The sequence below is a fragment of the Tasmannia lanceolata genome, unplaced genomic scaffold (assembly GCF_043159265.1).
Source record: "Tasmannia lanceolata isolate RefF3 unplaced genomic scaffold, GAP_Taslan_0.1 ptg000013l, whole genome shotgun sequence".
Taxonomy (NCBI): Eukaryota; Viridiplantae; Streptophyta; class Magnoliopsida; order Canellales; family Winteraceae; genus Tasmannia; species Tasmannia lanceolata.
The window spans coordinates 5,922,218-5,932,997 of NW_027518690.1; the positions used below are offsets into that span (position 1 = coordinate 5,922,218).

The 10,780-nt window shown below is 37.0% G+C and overlaps 1 protein-coding gene across 1 annotated transcript; it reads right to left on the reverse strand.

Moving 5' to 3' along the window:
- Nucleotides 1-2,403: 2,403 nt before the first annotated feature.
- On the reverse strand, nt 2,404-3,230 carry LOC143890726 (transcription factor ILI6-like). Its single transcript, XM_077395407.1, has 2 exons — nt 2,840-3,230; nt 2,404-2,729 (listed from the first exon to the last, which is right to left on the reverse strand). The coding sequence occupies exons 1-2, from the start codon at nt 2,963-2,965 to the stop codon at nt 2,577-2,579; spliced, it is 279 nt and encodes a 92-aa protein (XP_077251522.1). The 5' UTR covers nt 2,966-3,230; the 3' UTR covers nt 2,404-2,576.
- Nucleotides 3,231-10,780: the final 7,550 nt, after the last annotated feature.

Below are 10,780 nucleotides of genomic sequence, written 5' to 3' on the forward strand. Positions count from 1 at the left end.
CTATTCATCATCTAATTTCTAAGTCTAAAATCATCCATGTAGTAAGATTATCTGGGCCCATTTGTGTTATTTCATCAAGAAAAATAACATTTGGAGACAATGCCACATGTTCACTATGTATAACACATTTAAAATTTGTGATATTTCACCAAGAAATGTAACATTTGGCCGACAATGTCACATGTTCACTATGTGTGACACATTTAAAAATTTGGCATTGTTAGGCTTCAACGACGATGTTGTGATTTGACTTCTCAATTTGTAAATTTTCCATTTTCACCACATAGAATTTATTTTTCTTCTGTTTTTTCCTTTCTTCTCTCACTCGCCATAGAAATAGCCTTTGACAATTTTCCATAAAAATCATTTTCCTCAACTTGTAATTTATTCCTTCTCACATGAGGGTACGTAAGAAAATTGAATAGAAGATTGATCTTTCAGATCTTGATCTTCATAGTGATATGCGAGAAGTTGTCTGAGTTGACAAGAAATATTTCCATCGCACAAGTAACAAAACACTTATCTCCACTAGTCGCCCACCAAACCATCAATTTTGGGTCCAATTCAGGATTTCCCTTGGGAGGTATCGGGAAGGAATTGAAATACAATAATATCGATTCATGCGGAAGAAAATGTTCTCGAGTGATTCAAAAATTGTACCTATATCATCAACTTGCTTCTAAAGCATTCACATGATCCCGGAAATATTCTGCCATGGTTAGGGCCGTTAAACCAATTACTCTCATACGAGCTACCGGCGGTTCATTCATCTGACCATGGACTAGAGCTACTTTTGATTCTACATTATTTTCTTCATTAATAACTCTGGATTCTTTCATTTCCATGTAAAAGGTGTATTTAAAGATACTATTATAGAGAGACATCTAGAGAGAGAGAAACTTCTTTAAACGCCTCCTCTGTTACCGAATTGGAATAGAGATATTTGGCTTCAATAAGAGTCAAGAGAGCTAATCATGCACCACCTATAGGTTATTGAAAGTGTTCAAGAGAGCTAATCATGCACCACCTATAAGTTATTGAAAGTGTTCATGCATTAAAAATCAGTCAATATTATGGAAAAAACTCGGACCTTTTAGCTTAAAGTATCATTTTATCTTTTATGAAGAATGAAAAAACATAAATCTCAAGAGTGACAGCTTTCTAGAGGCTTATATATCCTTTCAAAACTATCATAAAAATGCAATAATCCGATGATCTAACAGCATATTTGGTAAGATAATCTCTCCATGCATGCTAATGAGCTATTGAAGAACAAGACCACGTAATTGTTTTCTCTTTGAGAGCTACAACTTTCGCACACATACCATATTTCATTGGCTTTAAAACATAATAGTGCAGCCTCCCAACTTGATTGTCTTTCACCAGATTTAAGCTACATTAGGTTATGAACTGGGTTGCCTAAAGTACCCATTAAAGGAGAAGAGGACAGAAGGTAAAGATAGAGGGAAAAAAAAAAAAAAAAAACTTGCCTAGGGTTCCAGTTTAACTTTTTTGAGACTCTATTGGGGTTGAAAATAGAGTAATTAACTGACTTTCTCAGTGCCCCAAAAGCATTATTAGATGACATGAATACTATAGGTAAGGCAATGAGGAAACTAAACCACTATGTAAAGAAAATTATATGATTGCCTTTAAAACAGCCACACCTACCTAAGTGTGTGTGTGTGTGTGTGTGTGTGTGAGAGAGAGAGAGAGAGAGAGAGAGAGAGAGAGAGAGAGAGAGAGAGAGAGAGAGAATCATTCCATGTGCCGCCATTCTTGCTAAAGCATGGAGTCAAAATTGCATTTGTCACGATCAAAGAATAGGATACTTTTTGTAGTAACTTGGGTACTTCCTAGACAAAACAAGCTTTAACATGTTTTAATATAAAAAAGATGAACTCATAAATTTCAAAGAAGGGAGTTTCTAAGTACAACTGATCTTATTATATGACTTAATTACTGCATCTTTTTGCAATGGGATGTTTTGGAATCCAATCCAACCCTAGTTTGGCCTACTGACCCACCTAAAAAGAAGAAGGAGGAGGAGAAGAGACATGGAGTAGAAAAGTAAATATCTACTCCATGGGACTCATAAATAGCAAAGAAGGGAGTTTCTAAGTGCAAATGCTTTTATTATGGCTCTATTTCTATTGACGTAAAATAGGTGTAAAACAAATTTTACTCATTTTTTCACTTAAATTAGGGGTAAAATTTGTTTTACGCCCATTTTACGTCCAAAGAAACAGAGCCTGTATGACTTTGATACTACATGTTTTTTTGCAATGGGATGCCTTGGAATCCAATCCAACCCTAGTTTGGTCTGCTGACCCACTAAAAAGAAGAAGAAGAAGAAGAAGAAGAGACATGGAGTAGAAAAGTAAAAATCTATTATATGGACTAACAAATTGAAAAGAAGGGAGTTTCTAAGTGCAAGTACTTTTATTATATGACTTAGTTACTACATGTTTTTTGCAAAGGGATGTCTTGGAATCCAATCCAATCATCCCTAGCTTGGCCTACTGACCCACCTAAAAAGAAGAAGAAGAGACATATAGTAGACAAGTAGAGATCTATTACATAAGTAAACTCCTAATGATCGCCGCCTGCGCACTACTGGCTTCCGTCGTTGCCAATAGCTCCGATAGCCTCTCACTCAGGTCATCTACCTCGCGGTGCAAGTTCCTAATATAGTTGCACGTTTCTTGTAACACCTTAGATGCCGAAACCTACACAATCAACGACGAATCACAACCCTAGGTTAAAAAAATCAGTAGCCCATAATCTAGATCTCTCAATCTTGAGACAATATAATAAGAGAAGGAAAACATAAATATACCTTGTCATCGGTCCTTTCGCGAATCTCTGGAAGTATTGCTTGCAGCTTAGAGACAAGATCGTTGATCTGATCGTCGGTGATCCTCGAACTCCCTGATTGCCGTGAGCGTGATCTTCTGCTAGACATCTTTGAATAGTAATGTTATTGGTTGTGTCAGAGTCTAGTTATGAGATAATAGAAGAAATAAAAGGAGAGACAACTTAAGATGGAGAGGGTATGTCAGACACAAGCTTAGTAAGAACAAGATATGGGGGAAGATAACTTAAAGAGAAGAAAAATGGGTAGATAGATATGTAGGGACAAGAGAGAGAGAGAGAGAGAGAGAGAGAGAGAGGGTGTAAAGAGAAGAGAAGAAGAGAGCACAAAACACAAGTAGTGTTGGGGTGAAGAAGACAAGTGCATGGGAGAAAGCAATGGGCTAGGGGTGTTTTTAAATAGGGATTTGTGGGGGAGAGAGAAAGTGAGAGAGAATCCTCTTTAGAGATACGCCATACTATTTTCTATTTGTGTGTCTCCTACTTGGGTTTTTATTTTTGAGAATTGAGATGGTAAAGAGAGAAAAAAAAAAAAAAAAATTGCCTTTCTTTTGATGCCTCGACTTTGTGTGATATATGGTCAGTTGAAAAGTCTCTAACTGGAACTGGATTAACTGAAAGGCTAAAACTAGAAGGGTGGCAATATCAACATCAATATCAATATCAAAAAAAGAAAGTCTCCTGTTTTTCTCATTTAACAATCACAGCCACGTGATTCAACAGGAGAGGATGACATCGTTGACTGGTCAAAGTTCAGGGCCCACCACTGCTCATAAACTAACGCACGATACGACACGTGGCGCTTCCGATCCGATTCCTCGGCTACGTTTTCTTAGTTTTTTTGTTTTCCAACGTAGTCAATACTACACAGTGAGGTAAGCTGAGTTACGGTTACAGTTTGACTCGGAGGTATCTCACTTTACGAGTTTTTATATGATGAAAGGCCTTGTAGTCCATTATTTTTCAAAAAGTACGGTACGGCCCACACCATAGGATGATCCAAACCATCCATAAGATGGGACACAACCTAAATAGGTTGTACCCCTAAAATCATTTCCATAGGTTGATCCTAACCGTCCGATCTATAGAGGGTTAGGATCAACCCTCTAATGTGCAGTACCTCTATAGATTTTTGAAAAATAACGGACTATAAGGCCTTGCGCCATATTAAAACTTCTCTCTTTACTTTCGTTCTAGAATCTCTCCAATTTCAATTTAGGGCATACAAATGTATATCTATAGGTATTTTGCTAGGGATCATTGCAGAAGGCCTTTTACTCGACCGATGTGGCATGAGAGTGCAGCCGCCTCAGATGAATTAAATGAATAAGACAAAATGTGAGACTAAGTGGTGGTCTGTAATGCAACAACTATCCCGTGAAATGCTTTCTACGATGGTCTCTAGCAAATCCCATATTGATAATATAAGGTATGATAAACTCAAGGGCACTCGAAAAATGGGCCGAAAGGGCGCCCCCATTGGCTACAAGTCACCAAAGTGCATTTAAAAAACTCTTTGACTTGCAACAGTCGTAGATGCACGAGCACGATAGTTATTTGTAGCTAATGGGGGCACCCTTTCAGCCCATTTTGTTTAGTGTGTCTCTGAGTTCACTTCTAGTGTCATTAATTTGCTTTATTGGAAAAAAAATTCATTTGTAACATAGGTTTTACAATAAACTCAGGGTGATGATTTTTTCGCCCCGTGGGGCGCATAATCCTACAGGGGTGAAAAAATCATCTCCCTAAACGCATCCATGTAATTAATCTATCTCTGTCCCTCTCTCGTTTTCCCCACTAAAATCGGTTTTGCATAATTCATTCTTGCAACAAACACAACACCGCACCCCCATGATTCATTGGTGTTTTGCCATAAACACAACCCCACTTATCAATCTCTCTCTATTAATTTTTGCAGTAAACATAAGCTCCCATCTCTCTCTCTCTCTCTCTCTCTCTCTCTCTCTCTCTCTCTCTCTCTCTCTTGCATGGCTGGGCCCACCATTCTACACCTCATGTTTTGATAGGGTAGGGCCCACCATTTTATACAATGTTTTGATGGGGTGGGGCCCACCATCTCCAAACAAACCCATGCATATGGTGTGGCCCACCATTTTATATCAAGTTTTCATGGGTGGGTCATGCCAACTCTATGAAATCCCATGATCGAGTGGGGCCCACAATTTTACCTCTTATTTTGATGGAGTAGCACATTATCTCCACCCAAGGTGGGATTCACGACTCAGAACAGCCACCTCACTTGAATTAAATCAATAAGATACAATCTGCTAAAGAATGAGCCTGTGGCTATTCTCTCTTTCAAAACTGAGCCTTCAAATGTTTTTTCTGCAAAATTACCTAGCAAATTCCTATATACACAGTATTCTAGGCCCATGCTCTACATGGTTTAAAATTGTAGGATCCATCTCATCAGAACATGTGGAAAAATGGAAAATGATGGGACCCAGTCATGAATGATAGAAATATTGGGAGACAAAGCTTATGGGTCGGAAAATTAGTAGTGGCAAAACCATATTAGTAGCTGCAAAGCCGATGACAATAGAAAGAAACATGGTTAGTATACATTATAGATAGATATTGGAGACATTGAAGTGCATCAGTAGCTTGAACCTACACAATGTCAATGAATCTGAATCCATCATTCGGAGGAACCCCATTGTTGAGATGATAGAACCTAAAAATTGCTTTGATTGAAACATTGGTAGCCATTCGATTGAAGGACTTGTATGTGGAATCTGCCGCTCATCTTTTTCTTAGCCGTTCGATTGAGACATTTACTTCTTATCATCTCCATGGATGCACTCGAGATGAATGGTTACAAGGGTCTGACATGCTTTTTCATATCGGAGAATGCAAAATGGCAAATATTATATCGAGAAATTATATGGTGGCCGACCGTGTGGAAAAAAGAGCGGAGAGAGAGAAAACCTGCCACCCTTAATTTTTTATCCAACAAAAAGTAAAAAAATGGGGCTTTTGTTGGATAAAAATCAAGGGAGGGGGGTTTTCTCTCTCCGACCTTTACATGTAAAGGTCGGCCACCATACAAAATCTCTATTATATCATCAAATATTGGCACAAGATAGATAGCATATGTGGGCATATATTAGTATATTATTATACTAGTAAAACACCTCGTGCGATGCACGGGCCGACAAAGAACTGTACGGACCACATCATAGGTTGATCCAAACCGTCCATGTGATGGAACACAACATAAAAAGGTTGTGCCCAAAAAATCATTTCCATAGGCGGATCCTAGCCCTCCAATCTATAGAGATTTCCATAATATGTTGTTCCTCTTAAATCGGATGGTTAAGATCATCCTATAGATTTTTTATTAAAAAAGCATAAAGGAGGGGGTGAGATTGAAATTATGTGGCTTTATAGGTTGATCCAAACCGTCCATATGATGGAACACAACATCAATCGGTTGTGCTTGCAAAATCATTTCCATAGGTTGATCCTAGCCCTCCAATCAATATAGGCTGAGCCTAGCCCTCCAATCGATAGAGGTTTCCTTAATTGTTGTTCCTCTTCAGGTGCCCGGAATCCATCAATATTTTGCAAGTGTCCTGCATGAGTAATATAAAGTAGTTCTTTCGTCATTGTCATATGTCTTTACCTCTTCTTGGTAGTTTTTTTCCGTAATTGTCATAGACAGGTACCCGTGTCGGTACTTTTCGTATGTAGATTACGATTTTACCCTCATATAGATAATATATACAGATATGTGGGGAGGACAAAAAACGGTAAAAATCATCCCATTGAGGTGTTCAATGGACAATAATTCTCCCTTTTCTCTTTTGCTATATAGTATTAGATTTAGCATATGTGGGTATATGTGAGTTTATTAAGAATCTAACCTTAGATTATCTTTTATAAGAGGATGACTACGCAGAAATCCACTTTCACGATCAATGGTAGAAGACAATTCTTGTGTAAGAGAACAAGAATGTGAAATCAAGATAATTGTTCGTGTAGAACATAATGAGGCAACCCACATGGACTTGGTCTCATTTCAAACAAACATCCCATGCAAGATAAAGGACTACAGAAATCAACACTTTAACCTGGTGGATCAAGAACATTTGGCTGGATTTATGAGTAGTGTACAAAAAGCATAAGTAGGGCCCAATAGATGTCTTTTATAAAGAAGCCTGATAGCTTCTATCTTTTCTAGTATTGTCCTTATTAGTATTATAACATAGAGTTTAGCTAATCTATTATATAGCATGAAATTTTCGTTTATTTGTTTTTATCGGACGTGGACAGCCTCTCCTTGCCGACAATGCGTTTTACCACTGAGGCCATCAACAAATATTACCCTCTTTATGTATATGTATGGGTGTAAAATAGTGGAACCTACCCCGTCAAAACATGAGGTATAAAATGGGCGTAAAACAAATTTTACAAATTTTTTTTTGCACTAAGGCTATGTTTTTTTCAACGTAAAATAAAAGTAAAAGAAATTTTTTGCCCATTTTAAGTTGAAAATTAGGGGTAAATTTTGTTTTATGCCCATTTTACGTCGAAAGAAACACGTGGGTGTAAAATTTGTTTTACCCCCATTTTACGCCCAAAGAAACAGAGCAACGAGAAAAATGGATCTAGGTCTCTGGTAAGAAAAGGTTGCATGGGCAGATAAAACCATGTTGTACCGTGAAAATGCCAAAATAGTCGTCTAGTTTTATCATTTATTGAAGACACATGTAAGAGGGCAGGACATATAATGCGTGGGACTCACCTGTTGCTCCCAAGCCTCCCGACATAGATAGTGCATGGGGTTACAGAGAGGGAGATGTCTGTTTTAGGAAGGATGTTTTCTCCTTGTTTCTTAGTTAGGACAGGACAATGTGCTAGATTTAGGTGTTAGCAGAGAACCTAATCTATAGGTCTCTTGACAAACCTAAATGGGGTGTACACAATGTATAACGAATTTCACCAGAGTCAATTTTTGATGGGAAAGAAAAGGTAATAGATGGAGTGTTTCTTACTGTAAGAAAAAAACAAAAGACTATTGTTGAAGTACAAATGATTAAATAACACCGACTCCAGTGGCTTAAGCTTTTGGAATAATTAACTGTTTCACATGGTATCAAAGCTAGCCTCAGGGCATGTTCTGGGTTCAAAACCCAACAACTGCTTGATATTAAAAATTCACGTGTATGGGCAACCCAAAAAATGAGGGGCCACACATGAGGAGTGTTGAAGCACAAATGATTAAATAATACCAACTTTAACCGCTTAAGCTTTTGGAGTAATTGGTTGTTTCACAACTACTACTGTATGGCTTTTGAGATCTTTGTTTTGATCTTAGATTTTTCTTTGTGATTCCGCTAGTAGTTCTCGTATAGCAAAATTCGATTCCCATTCACAGGCCGCATGCATTGTTGTTGAACCAAGTATATCTTTGTTTTCTTTTTTGTGTTGTGTTATTCTTTGTATTTTCTAATTTTACTTACTACATTTTGCATGTAGATTTTCCTGCAAAAAATTGGTATCAAATCCAAGGTTATCAGCTTGGATGGAGAACGAGAAAGAATCAAAGATTTGGTCAGTGAGTGGAGCTTGATTGCAGATGGAGCATTGTTCATGTCAGTTGCAATCAATGGCTTTGATTGGTGCGTAGAATGATGTTGGCCAGGTGAATGACAGTGGATTCACTAGATAGAACTTCGGGTTTCCTTGACTGGTTTGATTAATCGGTTTAGACATTCACAATGACAATAAAGACATCAAATTCTCAATTCCATATTGAAAAGTTTGATGGAAAGAGTAGCTTCACTCTATGGTAGAGAAGGCAACGGATATTCTATTTCACATGGCATTAAAGAGAAAGGATGAGAAGTCGAAGAAGATGTAAAATGACAAGTGAGAAGAAATCGAGTTGAAGGTCTTCATCATGATTCGACTATGTATGTCTATTAGATATATAACATTATATTTAATGTTATGTAGGAGGATCCGATGATATAAGTATTGAAGAAGTCGGAGAAGTTTTATATGAAGAGACCAAGAAGTTATTTTATATTAAAGTTGGAAGAGTCAGTGAAGGAGGAAAAACACCAACTCAGCAATTTAAGTCAGCAAAAGTCATTGAAGGAGAGATTTAATACATAAAAAAGTATTCTTTTCCTATAACATTTCCTGACTCCCTAACTTCTCTCCAACCCCTATTGTTTATGCTAGCTATCTCCATTCTCCATGTTGTGAACATATCTAACTTCCTAACATTTAACTCCTACCACTTCTCCTCATTCTATGTATTGTACGCGTTTTTCATATTACTTTTTATATTTCTCCTATAAATCAGCTATTTTAATCTCTATATATACAATGAAATACAATAGCAAAATACACATTAATTAAGTGCAACTTTTTTCTTCATGGTATAAGACCCAGATACTGTAATAATGCCATTGTTTTCTTCCCAATAACCATCAAAATATTCTTATCTTACTCATACCAATGTAGTTAACCTCGTTTCATTGAAGCTAACTCAATCAAATTAGTGGGATACATAGATTTTATCCTTGATTGAAAGCCAAGAACTTGAAGGATTTATCAATGGAAATACACCAATTCCAAAACGTGAGATAGAATCATCTGATGGTGATAGAAAGATTCTGAATCCAGACGTCATTTCATGGACTTGCAGGTATCAACTTGTAAAGTATGGATCATAGGGACTCTATCAGAACAAGTCCTTGGCCTTGTTATTGGTCTAGTTACAGCCACAGACATTTGGAAAGCTTTGGATGCATCATTTGCTCTAAACGTACTCTTAGGTGCTGAGAGTTTGAACTCCTCTCAAAACTGTAATTCTTTAAGAAGGGTGCCCTATCCTGATTACTTACGTTAATTCAAGTCAATGTATGCTCAACTTAATGAAATTGGAAATTTTTTTTATGATCAAACTAAGGTGTACTTTCTTTATTAAATGGATTAAGAACGAAATAGGAGTGTTTTACAACCACAATGTACTGCCAATATATTATATTGCATTTTTATGCCAAATGTCTTAGTAATTTATTACACTTATATTTATTAGTTTGTGTATATTATTATATCATTATAATTATTAATTATTTATATATTTTTCCAATATGTTACCTATATTTTACCAATATATAGTTGATAGATCAATTTATAGCAGTAGACATTATGCCAATAATTCATCAAAGATCTTTGTTTGACTATGAATAAACCCTGCTAGACCGATTAGATGAAAAATTCACAACTCATTTTACACCATTTCGACATTACACCATAAAAAAAGAAAAGAAAAAGAGAAATGTATACCATCGTAAGAATGTCAATACCAGCATTCCATTATACAACCTATGTCTATTTTGACAACAAATAGACAAAAAAAAAGAACATATCAAAAAATCATAAAAAATAAAAATATTCTTCTAAAAGTCTCAAAAAGTTGTTCTAAAGAAAAAGCATGTGTGAGAGAGATTTTATAAGTGGGAGAGGGGGGTTTAGAAAAAGATTTATGAGGTAGAGAGATGTGCGAGAGGTTTTTGATAGGGAAAGAGAGGAAGAGATTTTGAACAAGTGTCTCTTACATATTGTACCTAGGGAATCTAACAGGTAGAACTCCTCCCTAAAAGCTAGCTATTAAGGGGAGGGAACCCATTCCCTTACAAGCCCATCCACATTGAAACACTTTTCCGATGTGGGGCTATTTTGCTTTCACGTGGAAACCCCCCAACGATCTCCCCCTCCACGTGGAAGCCCCATGGACAATCTCGCCCCCTCCACACGACAGGTATGTGGGAACCACGAGATCTTCCCCGATGGATTTTTCCGTCCTCGGAGGCATACCGGGGTTATCTAGATCTTCCCCGATGGATATTTTCGTCCTCGGAGGCAT